The sequence below is a fragment of the Ranitomeya imitator genome, chromosome 2 (genome assembly GCF_032444005.1).
Source record: "Ranitomeya imitator isolate aRanImi1 chromosome 2, aRanImi1.pri, whole genome shotgun sequence".
Taxonomy (NCBI): Eukaryota; Metazoa; Chordata; class Amphibia; order Anura; family Dendrobatidae; genus Ranitomeya; species Ranitomeya imitator.
Window position 1 is genome coordinate 681,653,509 of NC_091283.1, and position 17,361 is coordinate 681,670,869.

General features: G+C 48.7%; 2 protein-coding genes across 4 annotated transcripts in view; one reads left to right on the top strand and one right to left on the bottom strand.

Moving 5' to 3' along the window:
- Positions 1–11,011, bottom strand: part of URB2 (URB2 ribosome biogenesis homolog) — a 290,020-nt gene extending 279,009 nt beyond the window's left edge. For both annotated transcript variants that reach the window (XM_069753059.1, XM_069753058.1), the window contains exons 1-2: positions 10,912–11,011; positions 6,229–6,366 (exon numbers count right to left, since the gene is read on the bottom strand). In XM_069753059.1, the coding sequence (XP_069609160.1) occupies positions 6,229–6,354 (126 nt within the window). In that variant the 5' untranslated portion in view covers positions 6,355–6,366; positions 10,912–11,011. The remainder of the gene's footprint in view (positions 1–6,228; positions 6,367–10,911) is intronic.
- Positions 11,012–11,016: 5 nt separating this feature from the next.
- LOC138665509 (uncharacterized) lies at positions 11,017–16,707 on the top strand. Of its 2 annotated transcripts, none has more exons than XM_069753060.1 (2): positions 11,017–11,141; positions 14,057–16,707. In XM_069753060.1, the coding sequence occupies exons 1-2, from the start codon at positions 11,136–11,138 to the stop codon at positions 15,014–15,016; spliced, it is 966 nt and encodes a 321-aa protein (XP_069609161.1). In that variant the 5' UTR covers positions 11,017–11,135; the 3' UTR covers positions 15,017–16,707. The 2 variants fall into 2 exon arrangements, 1 of the variants encoding a protein (XP_069609161.1); XR_011318481.1 differs by lacking the exon at positions 11,017–11,141 and having other exon boundaries at positions 13,390–16,076; positions 16,311–16,707.
- Positions 16,708–17,361: the final 654 nt, after the last annotated feature.

Sequence of the window (17,361 nt, forward strand, 5' to 3'; positions counted from 1 at the left end):
ATTTCTAATCCCTTCTGGGGGGGCCAAGCGAGGTTGGGGGTACCTTCCCCAACTACCAATGGGTAAGCATGAACTATATATAATTGTGTGACTTTATATACGGGGTGGCCCGTTGTGTGTACTGCCAGACAATACTATATATTTATACGGCCACGTATAGAACTTTACACTATGGACTCATGCTGTTACCATAAGGATGTACTATAGTACTCCCCCCTCCAACTTGGTTACCGTCACGTTTTCCTTTTAGTGTCTCCTGCCATATGGTTGTGCTGATAGCACACATTCTGTACTTTGTGTATTGATACATTAATGTGATTGTTATAAATTAATAAACATTTTGAATATTTTTATACAACTATGTTGAAGTGGACGTTTTTGCCCCGTATTTTTGTGGTAGTGACACCTGACACAAGCAGTTCCCTTGCTGTGTGGTGCTTCCGGCGTCCTGGACAGTCCGAGGTAGGGGGCCCCCGCTACCTGAATCAGCCTGCCAGGACTGGGTAATCTTTTCTTCGACCTTCTTCATAAGGCCCGTCTGAAGAGGTTCACCGGTCAGGGACAGGAAACCAACTGATGCGGGAGAGAGGTGCCGCCCTTTTTATGTCTGCAGGTTTCATGTCCCTGAAGAGCGGATCCCCTCTCGCGTGGTGCTGTCATGGCGACTGAATAAAGTAGAATTTTGAGACCTTAGAGTTTCTTCTGTTTGCAAATTTGTCTATCTTGGGGGTTCCTCAACACAGACATAGCTCCTGGAAGATGTTCTGGTTCAGCTTTCACTCGGTTGGGTAGACACGCTGTCTGCTCAAATAATCTGCTACCACATTCTGGGACCCTTCCAGGTGTACAGCCGGTATGGATAGGACTGTACCTTCTGCCCAGGTGAATATTCTCTCCACCAGGTCCTGAAGTGGCCGATGTCTTGGACCTCCTTGATGCTTCAGGAATGAGACCGTTGTCACATTGTCGGATAGTATCCTGATGTGACGATCTGAGAGTGTGGACCGAATCCGCCTTAGGGCCTGCCAAACAGCATATACGGTAGTTCCCTGAAGTTGAAGGATCAGCCTCTGATGTCTTCCGGCCACCTGCCCTGAAGGATTCTCCCGTGTAGATGGGCTCCCCATCCCCACGCACTGGCATCCGTGGTGACCACTACATAAGGGGAGGTGGACCATAGCACTCCCACCTTCAGGTTCTCTGTCTGCATCCACCAGAGGAGTGACCTCCTTACTGGTCCTGATAGACTCATGGGTCAGTCCAGTGAGTTCTGACGGTGATCCTATATAGACAGTATCTCTCTTTGCAATGATCTTGAATGGACTGTGGTATACATGCCGTCATCAGACCCAGCACCTTCATAGCGCCCCTTATGGAGGTTCGATGTTCTAGCACAGGGGTGGGCAATTAATTTTGCCATGGGGCCGCATGAGAAAGTGGGATGGTTTTAGAGGGCCGAACTAATAATTACCGTATTTTTCGGACTATAAGACGCACCGGACAATAAGGCGCACCCCAAATTTGGGGTGAAAATTGCAGAAAAAAAGATTTTTTTATAAGATGGGGGTCCGTCTTATTGTCCGAATTTACAGTATCTCACGGTAAGATTCTTACCTGAGGGCTGGCGGTGGCAGAGCAGGGTCACAGCAGGCATGGTGTCGGCAGAGGTGGGGTGATGCGGTGTGGCGTGCACCTGAGCAGGGTCCCTTCTTGCTTAGGCGGGCAACGCCACAGCCTGGTGTCCATGGGGGGGTTGCAGCAGTGGTGTGGTGGTGGCAGAGGTGCGGTATGGCGTGCGCAGGGTCCCTTCCACCGGTGAGGTGACGCAACGGCCCGAAATGCAATGTTAGCAGCAGAGCCGGGTTGAATATCGGTGGCGGCGGCCATCTTCCCGAGGCCAGGCGTGCGCAGATGGCTGCTTCACGGGGCTTCAGGAAAATGGCTGCGGGAGGCCGCGTGTGCGCAGATGGAGATCGCGGCGGCCATTTTCCTGAAGCCGAGATCTAAATCTGCAAACTCGGCTTCAGGAAAATGGCCGCCGCGATCTCCATCTGCGCACGTGCGGTCTCCCGCGGCCATTTTCCTGAAGCCCCGTGAAGCAGAGCACTCCATCTGCGCACGCGCGACCCACGAGCCGCATCTTGCCCAGGTCTGTTCTAGCAAATTCATGACTCGGTCGCGCATTGCCTCCTGTTTGTAATCTGGTAATGGGGATATTCTGCGTCTGGAGTCAAGTCGTACCCCAAGGAAAATCTTCCTGTGTTCTGGTACCAAGTCTGACTTCTGCCAGTTTATGGCCCGGCCAAAGAACTCCATTACTGAAATCATCCGGTTCCTGTGTTCTGTCAGCGTCTCTACTGATTTTGCCACCAGGAGAAAGTCGTCCAAGTATGGGATTACTACGATACCCTGGTTTCTCAGGAAGGCCACAACCTCTGATACCAGCTTTGTGACTATATGGGTGGCCGAAGCGAGCCCAAAGGGGAGGCACTGTAACTGGTAGTGGCAGGTCTGGGTTGGCAGTCTTACCGCAAATCTTAGCAGTTTCTGTGATGAGGGATGTACCAGACCTGATAGTAGGCACTCTTCAGATCGAGAGTCCACATTACAGCGTCCCTATGAGATGAATTGCCAAACGAATTGATTCCATTCGGAACCTTTTGTATCTGACCCAAGCATTTAGAGGTTTTAGATTTATAAAAGGTGCGGGCCTCGCCTGACTGCTTTGTGTTGGCGAATAGGGAGGAGTAGTGCCCCCTGGTCACCTCTGTCGGGGGAACCGGAATTATGACTGCCGAACTGACCATATTTTGTAAGTGTCCCATATAGAGGAGTCTGCCTAGACAACCGTAGGGGAGATGTATCTTTCGGGGGGAGGAGGGGGGGGAGATAAAGCTCTAAGCTGTATCCCTCTGCAATAGTTCTGTGAAACCACTGATTTTGTGTGATCTGGGCCCAGTTTCCTGCAAAGTGGCAGAGCCTTCGCCTGATGCAAGCGGCGTCATTGTCTTTTGGATCTGGAGATTGGGCTAAAGAAGAAACCTTTGCTCTTCCCACCTTGGCTATAGGAGCCCCTGAAGGACGCTCTATTGGACCAACCCTAACCTCTAAAGTCATATTGTCTCCTGGAGAAGAATCCTCTCCGAAAGGGCTGGGGCCGCTTAGGTTTGTCCTCAGGGAACCCTTTCTTTTTGTCAGAGGCTGATTCCAGAATATTATCTAAGGCTGGCCCAAATACTCTTAGCCCTGAAAATGGGATGGAGCAGAGTCTTAGAGGTGCTCCAGAGACAGTCTTCATCGCCTCAGTTGCATGATTTATGGCTTCCAGATACCCTGAATACATGTGGGAATTCTCTAAAAACAGGCATTCCTCAAATGTATTCAGAAAATCTGGAAGCCATAAATCATGCAACTGAGGCGATGAAAACTATCTCCGAGCAATAACAAATACTCGGAGGTCACCAGAGCGTGCTCGGGAAAACCCAAGCAACGAGTACACTCGCTCATCACTAATAGAAAGCTGTCTGAAAACCTAACTGATTTGCAAACATGTAAAACAGGAACGCCATGGCTGACTTCATGATGGGAAGGGAGTTTAGAATATCAGTCCTAGGGGTCTTATTGGACACATGCTCTTCCAACTGACCCATCCATAGATACATAGATCTGGTCACCGAGGTGGCTGCTATGTTTGTCATAATTAGGGCCGAGGATGTTTCCCAGGCCCATTTTAGGAGAATGTCAGCCTTTCTGTCCATAGGGTCACGCAGGTTAGACGAGTCCTCAAAGGGGATAGCAGTTTATTTGGCGACCTTTGCTACCGGGACATCTATCTTAGGAATCTCTTCCCATAACTTGACTTCCTCAGGTTCAAATGGTAATCGACCCTTAAAGTCACGGGACAGTACCAGCCAGCGTTCAGCATCCTTCCACTCCTCTAGTACCATGGCCCGGATATGTTCACTTATAGGGAATACAGTCTGCCTCTGCGGCATAAGTCCCCCGAACATCAGATCCTCTCTGGACTGTGGCTTAGGGGGTCTCCTCGATCTGCATGGTACTCCTCACCGCCTGAACAAGCTCGTCCGTGTCCTCCGCCTGGAAAAGGTATTTTCTACCCCAGTCATGGCTCTCTACTGGAAGCTCCCCTTCTTCTGAGTCAGAGTCCGTTAGGTCGGACCCATTATCTGAGCTATAATCCGGCTCCATCCGATCCCTCTCCCACCAGGCTCGCTTGTGGCCTGGAAGGCCGCTGTTATGAGAGGCTGGACATAGAGGCCTGAACCTCATCACGGATTAGGGATCTCATCTCTGATAGCAGTGAAGGCTGCTCATTTCTCATAACCTTAGATGTACAGGGTGCACAGAATTTTGCCATGGGAGTCCGGGAGCTTCACGTGGCATATGGGGCAACTGTTGGATTTCACCGAGACCTTGCCGGACTTTTTAAACTGTGGTCGGAGGATCAGCGGGGGTTCCCTTATCCTAGATGGCATAAGAATGGGAGTAATAGGCGAAAAGCTTCCTGAAGCCTATGTGAGGTGAAGGTGGTTTGCGCCAGGCGCACATACCACTCCATCCTCTAGCGTGTCCCCTTCCATGACTGTCTCTGCCACCAAAGAGCCTGTTGTGCAGTCAAAAAACACGGAGGCGCGACGCTGGATGCTGTGGCCAGAACCGTCACTCTATGGGTTCCACCGCTGGAACGCACGCTCTGCCCGCCTTAGTGACGTCACCGGAAGTGACATTACCGGAAATTACGCGCTCCCCTCCGAGACCCCGGAAGCTGCTTGCCGTCTGTCTTGGGTGAATCTGCTTTCTCCTGTACCGGATGTAGCGGAGAAAAAGCGTCATCTTTCCGCCCCCCCCCGAAGGTCCAACTTCCTACGGGGCACCGGTGCTCAATCCCTTGGAGCACCCGCCGGACCCCAAAGTACCGAGGTCCTGTGTCCTGAGCCTCACACCGGACGGAGTGGCACTATCCAGGAGCCTTGTCCTGCTCCTGGCCTTTGGGGCAGAGGGACTCCCCACCGGTAAGTTTCGGCCCTGGGCCTCTTGACAGGGGGAAGGGTATTGGCAAGCCACACGATCCCACTGAGCCCATTAAGCTTGCACAGCTATTCTCGTGTGTCCCTCCATGAAGAGACAGAAAAAACACTGAGGGAAAGGGGTGGGACAGGACCTTTTAACCTCTTGTGTGCTTCCTGTCCCTGCAAGGAGGAGGAGGACATCCTCCATGGTGCTGTCAGGAGGGACGTCCTCCATGGTGCTGTCAGGAGGGACGTCCTGGAAAATAAACATTACACAACAAGCACAAGACTGATTTCATCAGCCAGGTATCATTGTAATCAGTATAACAGCGTCCACCTGACACTGTCTGTAGGTTACTGTGCACAATCCTGCTGCCAGGTTCCCTTTAATGACTGTTTCAACGTAATATGAAAATGATGCTCATCACCATTTGGTATAGTTGGTTACGCATACACCCGACAACAATTTCCCTGACTTTTTGCAAGCATAGGGAAAGAAAAAAAAATCAATGTGGTTTTAACGATAAATAACAGCCACAACAAATATGGATTTGATTTTTCTTTTGTTATTCCATTTTACATTTTGTTAAATGACAGAGCTAAAACTATTAACACTTCAATTTATGTAGGTTTTTGTTTAGTTTTAGAGTAGGTGACAAGTAAAGGTAAGAATGCCTATTTATTACTCAGCAGTTTTAATTCCACCGATACCGCCTCAACATCATTCATGGCTTTTACTAAATCACCTGTCAGACAAAGGAACTTTAAAGGGGTTTACAATGGCAGTGATGACCAATCCCTAGAGTAGATCATCCACATCAGATTCGCAGAGTGACAACCCCATTGGTCAACTATTACCAACTCCGACAAGAGCTGGATTAAAGAGTACGGTGCAGACCACCACCCTCTGTCACACTGCATAGTAGCCACTACTGGGTGATGCTAATCAGCTCTCATCCAGAGGGGCAGGGACCATTCGGCTGCATCCAGACTGAATAGTGTGACAGAGCGGTGGGGTTTCGCAACAAGCACTTGCTACACCCAGCTGCTGACAGAACATTTAACAGCTGATACATGGGGGTGTCAGTTGTCAGACCCACAACAATTCGATACTGATGACATCTCATTGTAGTGGAAAACTTCTTCAAATATTTTAGTACACCTGAAATATGAAACCACAAAGCAGGCGTTCACTTACCTGCTCCTTGTTTGGAATGAAACACTGATGGGAAATCCATGCAAAATGAGCTACTTTTAGCTTATGTTCCCAAGAAACTTTTGAGTTTTTCAGCTTCAAATGGATACCAGAGTAAATTCCAGCCATTATTTTAGCCTCCTGGAACAAAAAAAAAAAAAGTTTAAATATTCCATTATATTTTGCTTTTTTATTTACCGTATTTAAGCAGGGTAAGGCTACTTTCACACTAGCGTCGGAAATCGGCCCGTTGCATTGCGTCGGGCCGAGATTCCGACGCTAGCGTTGTTAGCGCCGCACAACGGGTGCAGCGGATGCATTCTCCGGCGCATCCGCTGCCCCATTGTGAGGTGCGGGGAGGTGGGGGCGGAGTTCCGGCCGCGCATGCGCGGTCGGAAAAAGCGGTTCGTCTGGAGCAAAAAACGTTACATTTCACTTTTTTTTTCTCCCGGCGGTGCGCCACAACACGGCGCAACTGTCGTACGACGGTTGCGACGTGTGTCAATACATCGCAATGCGTCGGTAATGTTACTCTATGGGGCAAAAACGCATCTTGCAAACAACTTTGCAGGATGCGTTTTTTCCCCTAAATGACGCATTGTGACGTATTAAAAAAAAAAACTCCAGTGTGAAAGTACCCTTAGAGAAAATCTGGTCATGTGAACCATATAATTGTCCCTGGCAAGAAGGTGGTTACTACGTACATTTGTGGGCTGGCTCCTTTCTAACAGCATCTGTCCACGCACCCGGTATGTAATCACAGTTCCTTGAGATGCGCCTGCACACATACCTGGAGGCAGGGATCTACAGGGTGTCCCATTTATATGGATACACCCAAATACAATGGGAATGGTTGATGATATCAACTTTCTGTTTGTGGCACATTAATATATGGGAGGGGGAATCTTTTCAAGAAGGGTGGTGACCATGGCGGCCATTTTGAAGTCAGCCATTTTGGATCCAACTTTATTTTTCCAATGGGAATATTGTTTCCGGGCATATTGTGAGACCATGTGCTAGGTAATTGCACATGGGACAGAGGTGACAATCATTGCCGTCTATGTTGGGAACTGGAGGTTACAGAGAATGGGGAATTTGACCCAACTGCGGGGGAACTGGGGAGGACGTGTGGCTCCTTGTAGGCTAGTGAGGACACCAATTTGCTACTTGAAGGTATGTGAAGGACATTCCTGTTATTCTTAGGGGGTCTGTTCCCAATGTCTTTATTGAAGAAACCATACAACCATTTTTTTATGTTTGTCCAGTTTATGTACTTGATAAAGGTGACATGAGGTGTGTGAATCCTTCACTAAATCAACAGCACAGCTTTTACTTAAATTACCAGTGACCAAAAAATTCACCTGCAGCGACACATAGGCCGACGTCACACTAGAAAGAAATACGGACGAGGGAGAGGCGCAAAAACAACGCATTGCACACGGACCAATGTTTCTCTATGGGGCAGCTTCCAGCCGCCATATATTATTCGGCCGTATTTTACAGGCTGAGAAAATCGCAGCATGCTGTGATTGTCAGCGTATTTATCCAAAAATACGCCAATGAAAGTCTATGGGGCGAGAAAAACATGGATTACACACGGACCATGAGTGTGACTTGTGAGAAATACACACCGGTGTTCTACAAAAAAGCCGGTAATTCAGTGTGGTGTACAGTAAAATCACACTGACAGGTTAGAATAGAATAGATAAAATTATTGTCTACACATAGTATAGAGAGAGATGATAGAGATATAATACAGAGCTAGAAAGCATAAAAGCCGGTAATTCAATAGCCGGCTTTTGCCATCTCCTTATCAAACCCAACAGGATATAAGACATGGGACAGGATATAAGACATGATTTACATACAGTAAACCATTTCATATCCATGATATTTTTACATATTCCTCACTAATAATGTTAGTAGTTTGTGTGTGCAAAGTTTGAGAGCTCTAGGTGTTAAAATAAAGGGTTAAATCACGGAAAAAAATGGTGTTTTTCCAGCAGTATTTAAACATCACTTTTCCTTAATTTATCACTAAATCACCATGGTCATGTTCAGAATAATGAACTCTTCTGTTACTTGCTCTACCCCGGATCAGCGCTGCCTTTCTACCACTGTACCTGGGATTGTGTACAGCAGGGGTGCACAACTGCAGTCCTCAAGAGCCACCAGCAGGTCATGTTTTCAAAATTTCCTTGGCATTGCACAAGGTGTTGGAATCATCACCAGGGCAATACTTATTAAATCCTGAAAACATGACCTGCTGGTGGCCCTTGAGGACTGGAGTTGTGTACCCCTGGGGTACAGGTTGAAGCAGGGACATTATGGTTGAAGCACTGCAGATCATGTTTGGGCTCAGAAGCTCACACAGTCTACAGTCCAGCTCAGAGTTAGGCCACATTCACACCAGCATATTTCCCGGCCCGTACACAGACCCCAATGCTAGTCTCACAACCCAAACTTATGTGTGCGTTTTTTGGTGCGTTTTTTGATGCAGTTTTCTATGCAGTTTTCTATGCAGAGTCTGTGTGTTTTCTAGGAAGTTTTTTAGGGTTAAAATGGCTGAAAATACCCTAACCCTATTCTAACCTTAGTGGGAAAAAAAAAAATTCTTATTTTTTTTTTATTGTCCCTACCTATGGGAGTGACAAAGGGGGGGGGGGGGGGGTGTCATTTACTATTTTTTTTATTTTGATCACTGAGATATAACCTATCTCAGTGATCAAAATGCACTTTGGAACGAATCTGCCGGCCATTTTGCAAGATGGCGGCGCCCAGGGAGAAGACGGCCGGACAGACACCGGGAGGCCAGGTAAGTATAAGGGGGGGAGATTAGGGCACGGGGGGGCATCGGAGCACGGGGGGGTGGGATTGGGGCACGGGGGGGGGGCAGCCACACTGCAGCGATTCTGCACCACAAACCGCAGTAAAACCCGCAGATATATTTTTCATCTGCGGGTTTTACTGCGGGTTTGACCTCACAATGGAGGTCTATGGGTGCAGAACCGCTGCAGTTTTGCAAAAAGAAGTGACATGGTACTTTTTTTTTAACCGCGGCTATTCAGCGCGGCTTTTTTTCCCGATTCCCGCATCATGTGCACAGTGGGTCCTGTTTTCCATAAGGTACAGTGTACTGTACCCTGCATGGAAAACAGCTGCGGAGCCGCAGCGGCAAAATCGCGGTGGTTCCGCAGTAAAAACCGCACTGTGTGAACATGGCCTAAGACTCCAAGAGCTAAATAATGTTAATAAACCACAAAATGCTGGCACCATCAATCATCTCTCTCCTCCGAGCAGCAGACAGGCAGGAAAACACCGGACCTAACAGAACATCGGGTGCGTGAATAGTAACCAGGCTTCACATGGAAAATGGAGAAACAGTCGCACTAACCCTCCTTAAAACTTCTTCTCATTTGGAAAGCTTAAAACATGGGTTGCAGGGGTGAATAGATGCTTACATGACGACCATTTCTCGCACTTTTACAGGTCTTTGACAGTAATATGTTTTCCAAATAAAGAGAAGAAGCTTTCAGGATGGCGAGTGTGACGCTTTCTCCATTTTCCATCTGCTTCCAAGACTCCGCTAGCGTCTTCAGTGCGGCATCAGTTGCTCTGCCAGGTCCGATGTATGGGATAACACGACATAGTAGTGGTGTTGGCTCTGTGCATCTTACTTCTCCCCTGGCTCATTTGTTGCAGGATAGTGGGCCCCAAACTCTATAAAATAAAAAAATAAGTAAATAAAACTCTGCAGGTGCTCCCCTTCCATGGGTCCCGCACCAGCTCCCCATAGCAGAGGGGACATCACATGAAGAGCACGTTCCTCGCTGCAATCAATCATTGAGTTAGGCTGGGCTGAAGACTAGATCCACCACTAAGCTCAGCGATTGGTTGGTTGCAACGGTGATTGTGCGCTGTTTCCATGACGTCATTTCTGCAACCAATCACTGAGACCAGAGCAGAGGCTGGCGCTAACCCATAGAGGTTAAAGCCATCTTCCCTGGAAGTGGACAACCCATTTAAAGGGAACCTGTCACCCCGTTTTTTCAGTATGAGATAAAAATACTGTTAAATAGGGCCTGATCTGTGCGTATTTTATGTACCCTGATACCCCACCTATGCTGCCGAAATACCTTACCAAAGCCGCCCCCACCGATCACCAGGGAAATAGCGCCGATCATGCGTTTTTTCTTCACCTGCCCAGTGGATTCAGCAGTTGGGCATGCGCAAACCACTACGCCACCAACGGAAAGATATGCAAGATCTGGGGGAAGAAACAGCGCTGTCACCACGCCCATATGACCAGACCAGCCTGATTGACAGGCGAAAACGGCGACTTTGGTAAGGTATTTCGGCAGCATACATGGGGAATCAGGGTACACAAAATACACTATAGTAACACACAGCTCAGGCCCTATTTAACAGTATTTATATCTCATACTGAAAAAACGGGGTGACCGGTTCCCCTTAATTAAAGCTAGTTACACTGTTTGCATCTCAAAAGGCATTCAGTAAAATGGGAAAACACACTGCGCATAAATCGACAGAAATGAGGACCGCATCTTGACCTCCCTCTCACCAAAGCCTAAGGTTAGCGCAAGTGTAGTGAGCGCTCTGCAGCCACAAGCTGACAGTCTGTGGTGCACTATCTGTGCCCCGTGCGGGTGTACATGCACGCCTTACCTGGGCTCCAACACAACTGAGCGGAGACCGTCACTGAGCGATACCGCTCCCCATGCGACCAGCACGGCGGTAAATGCTAGACTGTATGGGCTCCTTCCAGGTGTGACGACATTTCCGGGGGCGTGTCCTATCGGGAGGGGCGTGTTCTGAGGTCACATGATGGGGATTCTCTCTACTTACCAAGGCGGCAAAGCAGCATAATTAGCTTGTGGACGCCATGGCACATGGAGGTTAGTGCTTTTTGAAAAAATGCGACTTGGTGCTCGCTATTGGGGGGAGGCCCTGTGGTGGGCGACCTGCTGCTGGCTTTTTGGGGGGGACCCCTGCGGTGGGCGCTTTTGGGGGGAGCACATGCTGTTGTGGGGGACCCCTGCGGTGGGCGCTTTTGGGGGGGGCACATGCTGTTGTGGGGGACCCCTGCGGTGGGCTTTTTGGGGGGCACATGCTGCTGGCAGCTGTTGTGGGGGACCCCTGCGGTGGACTTTTTTTGGGGGGCACATGCTTGCGGCTGTTGTGGGGAACCCCTGTGGTGGGCTTTTTGGGGGGGGCACATGCTGCTGGTGGCTGTTGTGGGGGACCCCTGCGGTGGGCTTTTTTGGGGGGGCACATACTGCTAGCAGCTGTTGTGGGGGACCCCTGCGGTGGGCTTTTTTGGGGGGCACATGCTGCTGGCGGCTGTTGTGGGGGACCCCTGCGATGGGCGCTTTTGGGGGGGGCACATGCTGTTGCGGGGGACCCCTGCGGTGGGCGCTTTTGGGTGGGGCACATGCTGTTGTGGGGGACCCCTGTGGTGGGCTTTTGGGGGGGGGCACATGCTGCTGGCGGCTGTTGTGGGGGACCCCTGCGGTGGGCTTTTTTGGGGGGGCACATGCTGCTGGCGGCTGTTGTGGGGGACCCCTGTGGTGGGCTTTTTTGGGGGGCACATGCTGCTGGCGGCTGTTGTGGGGGACCTCTGCGGTGGGCTTTTTTGGGGGGGCACATGCTGCTGGCGGCTGTTGTGGGGGACCCCTGTGGTGGGCTTTTTGGGGGGGCACATGCTGCTGGCGGCTGTTGTGGGGGACCCCTGCGGTGGGCTTTTTTGGGGGGGCACATACTGCTGGCGGCTGTTGTGGGGACCCCTGCGGTGGGCTTTTTTGGGAGGCACATGCTGCTGGCGGCTGTTGTGGGGGACCCCTGCGATGGGCGCTTTTGGGGGGGGCACATGCTGTTGTGGGGGACCCCTGCGGTGGGCGCTTTTGGGGGGGCATATGCTGTTGTGGGGGACACCTGCGGTGGGCGCTTTTGGGGGGGCACATGCTGCTGGCGGCTGTTGTGGGGGACCCCTTTTAGTGAGGCCAATTTGCTTGTGGAGGGGTGACCTGCTTGTGGTGGGATTTGGGAGCGATCTGCTTGTGGGATGTGGGGGTTTGTGCTGGGTGGGGGGGTCCGCATCTGGGGGTTTGTGCTGGGTGGGGGGGGTCCGCATCTGGGGGTTTGTGCTTGGTGGGGGGTCCGCATCTGGGGGTTTGTGCTGGGTGGGGGGGGGGTCCGCATCTGGAGGTTTGGGGGGGGGGTCTGCTTCCGATGGGAGTTTGTGCTGGGTGGGGGGGTCCGCTTCCGATGGGGGTTTGTGGGGGTTGGACGTTCGACAGGGGTTTATGCTGGGGGGTAAGCTGGGGTGGCATCCGATGGGGGGGTGTCTGATGGGATTTACGCTTGGGGGGGGGGGGAGGGAATGTCATATGGGGATTTATCCTGTGGGGTCCTCTGGTTAATGTGAGGTGGAGGTATCTGACTGGGGGAGGGAGGTTATGCTGTGTGGCCCTCTGGTTGATGTGGGGGGAGAGCTAATGCTTCATTGGGGTACACAAAAAAAACATGGGTGTATGCTGCTTATGCTATGCAAAAAAAAAAATGTAGGTATTTCCCTGTAGAGGAGGGTACGCCACCAACTGGCACGAAGCTAATCCGCTTTAGCTTAGGCAGGTTTCAGATTTGCGGGCTTTTTTTCTGGCGTTTTTGCGGTAAAAAACGCAAAAAAAAGCATGCTTTTTTTCCCCTATATTTAACATTAAAAACGCATGCGTTTTTTTGCATGCGTTTGGATGCGTTTTTGCAACGCATGCGTTTTTTCTCTGCATGCGTTGTGTTGCAGAAATGCAACATATAGTAATTTTTGCGACTTTTTTTTGCCGCAAAAAATGCATGCGTTTTTTCGCGGCAAAAAACCTATTGATGTCTATGTATGCGTTTTAAGCACATGCGTTTGTTTGCGTTAAAAACGCATGCGTTTTTATTTTTAAAAAAACACACTGATATGCCACCCCCCACCATAAAGGTGATAAAGGGATCCTAACCCTATCCCTACCCCTAACCCTAAAGGGATCCTAACCCTATCCCTACCCCTAACCCTAAAGGGATCCTAACCCTAACCCTAATCCCTTTAGGGTTAGGATCCCTTTAGGCTTAGGGTTAGGATCCCTTTAGGGGTAGGGTTAGGATCCCGTTAGGGTTATGATCCCTAACCCTACCCTAACTATTTCTGTTTATAGTGGGTTTTTTACTTTATTTTGATGATTGGCAGCTGTCACACATTTCTCAGCATGCGTTTAAAAAACGCAAACGCATGAAAAAACACTTGTAAACGTGTCAAAATGCCGTGTTTTTTTATTCGGACTCCCATGACAGCACACGAGAGAGGGGATCCGCCCTTAAGGAACAAGAAACCTACAGATACAAAAGGGCGGCACCTCTCCCCATGCATCAGTTGGTTTCCTGTTCCTGAAGGGACTGGATGCCTATAGAATCTACATCTTGCATCCCAGCAGTTAAGTGGGCTCAGTTCCACACCAGGTCCCTACAAAAAGAAGTCCTTTTCCATGACAGAGCCTTAGGAGGCGCATTGAATGGGAAATTGACATTGAGGCCGATAACATTGAATTCCCTTAGATGGTGGCTAGATAAACAAAATTTATCAGCAGGGGTTCCCTGGATGGTAGATGTCACCCATGTGATAACCACGGATGCCAGCTCTTCAGGGTGGGGAGCCTATATGGGGGACATGGTGGTCCAGGGCCAGTGGGAACCCTTCACAACATTTTCATCAAATCAAAGAGAGTTGTTGGCGGTTGAACTGGCTGTTAAAAAATTCCTCGTATATCTGCAGGGCCAGCACGTCAGAATTCTGTCGGACAACAGAGTGGCGGTCGCTTACACAAACCGGCAAGGGGGAACTCGTTCCGAAACTTTAATGCAGATCACGGATCGGTTGTTCCAGGTGGCAGAGCTCAATTTTCTATCTTTGACAGCTCTTCACATCAAGGGAAAAGAAAAGGTGGCAGCAGATTTCCTCAGCCGAAATGTGTTAAAACAGGGAGAGTGGTCTCTCAACGAGGACATTTTCAATCTTGTCGTCCGCAGATGGGGTCAACCAGTGGTGGATCTATTCGCCACCAGAAACAGAAAAGTAAAACTTTTTTGCTCCCTAAATCCCAGGGAGAATCCCCTGGCGGTAGACGCGTTTCTCATAAAATGGGTTTTTTCCACTGGCCTATGCTTTCCCACCACTGAACCTGATACCTCTAGTGGTGAGGAAAATCAGGGAGGATCGAGCGAAAGTCATCCTTATCGCCCCCTTTTGGCCCAGAAGAACCTGGTTTGCCTGGCTCAAGACAATGTCTGTAGCGGTCCCCTGGGTACTGCCAGAGATCCCGAACTTGCTTTCTCAGGGACCGATCTCCCATCCACAAGTGGCGGGGCTCCATTTGACGGCATGGAGTTTGAACGGTCACTATTAGTGGGGAAAGGCTTCTCTCCAAACTTGGTGGAGACGCTTCTAAAGAGTAGAAAGCAAATAACTACGAGAATCTACTCTAGGACTTGGAGAAAGTTCTTGTCTTGTTCAAAGTTTAATATCCAAGACGGGGTGCCAGTACAACAAATCCTAGAGTTCCTACAGAAGGGGTTCGAGTTAAAACTCTCTCCTAGTACCCTTAGGGAACAGGTCTCAGCTTTAGGTGCCCTGTTTTCCTGTAATATAGCGAATAACTACTGGATAGCGAGGTTTATGAAGGCAGTTAGTGATCTACACCACTGCATAAAGACAGAACAGTTCCATGGGATTTAAATTTAGTTCTGTCCTCTCTAACTAAACCCCCCTTTGAACCTCTGCAGGAGGCCTCGATCAAAATGTTGACACTTAAGACAGCCTTCCTGATCGCCATAACCTCAGCTCGCAGGATAGGGGATATACAGGCACTTTCCAGAGCTCCTCCATACACTGAAATCTTGTCAGAGTAGTCCTTAGACCAGACCCAGCATATCTGCCAAAGGTGGCGACACGGTTCCATAGATCACAGGAGATAGTTTTGCCGTCCTTTATTCCTAATCCCTCTAATCCTAAAGAGCAGGAGCTTCATACGTTAGACGTCAGGAGATCTCTTCTTCAGTATATTTCAGCTACTGATAATTGGAAGAAAGATGGGGCACTGCTTCTTTCCTTCCAAGGAAAGGGTTTAGAGTATCGAAATATTTACTGGCTAAATGGATTAGGGAAACTATCTCTCTAGCTTATACAGCAGGTGGGGGGCCAGCTCCGCAGAACCTAAAGGCACATTCCACCCAGGCCATGGCGTCATCCTGGGCAGAAAGATCTGGAGTGTCAGTGGAGCAGATATGTAAGGCGGCCACATGGTCATCTCCTTCCACTTTCTTTAAACACTATCGGTTGGATTTGGGGTCCTCCTCTGATCTTTCCTTTGGGTTAAGGGTGCTACAATCTATAGTCCCTCCCTAAGGTAGCTTACATCTCTGTAAATCTCTCGTGTGCTGTCATGGGAGTCCGAATAAAGCATTAAGCTACTTACTGGTAGCGGCATTTTTCGGAGGCCCATGACAGCACCCTTAGTTCCCTCCCTATTCACGTGGGGGTAGCACTTCCTGATATGTATATAGCGTAATATGTAAATCTCACGTATGGTGTCTTATTACAATAATGGGTTATTTTGTTTCAAATGTATATAATGTATATTTGTGTACCACTAACCGCGGCAGTCCTCTCGGGCTCTGAAATACAACTGATGCATGGGGAGAGGTGCCGCCCTTTTGTATCTGTAGGTTTCCTGTTCCTTAAGGGCGGATCCCCTCTCTCGTGTGCTGTCATGGGCCTCCGAAAAATGCCGCTACCAGTAAGTAGCTTAATGCTTTCACCACATGCAAAAACGCATGCATCAAAAAAAAGCAGTGTTTACATGCGTTTTTTCACCATGCGTTTTTTCTTTTTGAAACGCAAGTGTGAAACCAGCCTTAATGTCAGTCGGAGGCAGACATGGGTCTGGACCGCCCAGCCCAGTTTCTGCCTTAGGTTTTGGGGGTTTTTTTTATTAACGATTTTCCTTTTTCTAATTTTTTTTTTTTTCCAGATACGGCTTTTGAGGGCGACAGTGGAATTGTGACTCTAATCTCCCACCTAGAATTGTCACTACCGTATCATCTGTGGTCTGAGGCAAGGCCCTAACACATCAAGAGTGTTTGGGGTTCCCCGGAGGACGGTCCATGCCACGAATCCCCATACCCTCTCGCTCCCCCTCCCCCAATACTTTAGAAATGCATAAAATAAAACAAGCGTAAGGCATAAAGTTTTTCAATGGGGGAAAAAATGCAGTTTTATAAAATTAGAAATTTTTCTATATCTAATGTTACAATGATATTTATCCAGTATTTCTATAAGTAAAAGTCTGAGATTTCTGTGGGAAATGGTAATTTGTTCCTCTTAAACCAGTTCTGAATGTAAATAAAACATTGCTCTGATTGTCTCCACATTGTATTTTAGCCTTTTAATTTCATGCAAAAGGCAGGACAAGCCCATGATGTATCTGTGTAAGACATGTAAGGTGCTATCATAACAGCCTAAGGCCGGCTTCACACTCAGCGTATGAAAATACGGTCTGTTTTTTTACGGCCATAATACGCTGAAAAGTCCCCAAAATAGTGGTCCGTAGCTCCTCCGTAGGCAGGGTGTGTCAGCGTTTTTTTGCGCATGGCATCCTCCGTATGTAATCGGTATGGCATCCGTACTGCATGTTTTTCTCGCAGGCTTGCAAAACCGACATACGGCTATACAAGGGATCCATGTGTAAAAAAACATACATACTATGTATGTATATGTGTATATATATATATATATATATATAAATTTTTTTTTTTTTTTTCTCAGTAGACACATGTGTATATATATTATTACTTCATACAGCGCTAGATGGCAAAAGCCGGTAATTGAATTACCGGCTTTAAAGCTATCTCCTTCCTAAACCCGACGTGATAAGAGACATGGTTTACATGCAGTAAACCATCTCATATCCCCTTTTTTTTTTTGCATATTCCACACTACTAATGTTAATAGTGTGTATATGCAAAATTTGGCCGTTCTAGCTATTAAATAAAAGGGTTAAATGGCGGAAAAAATTGGCGAGG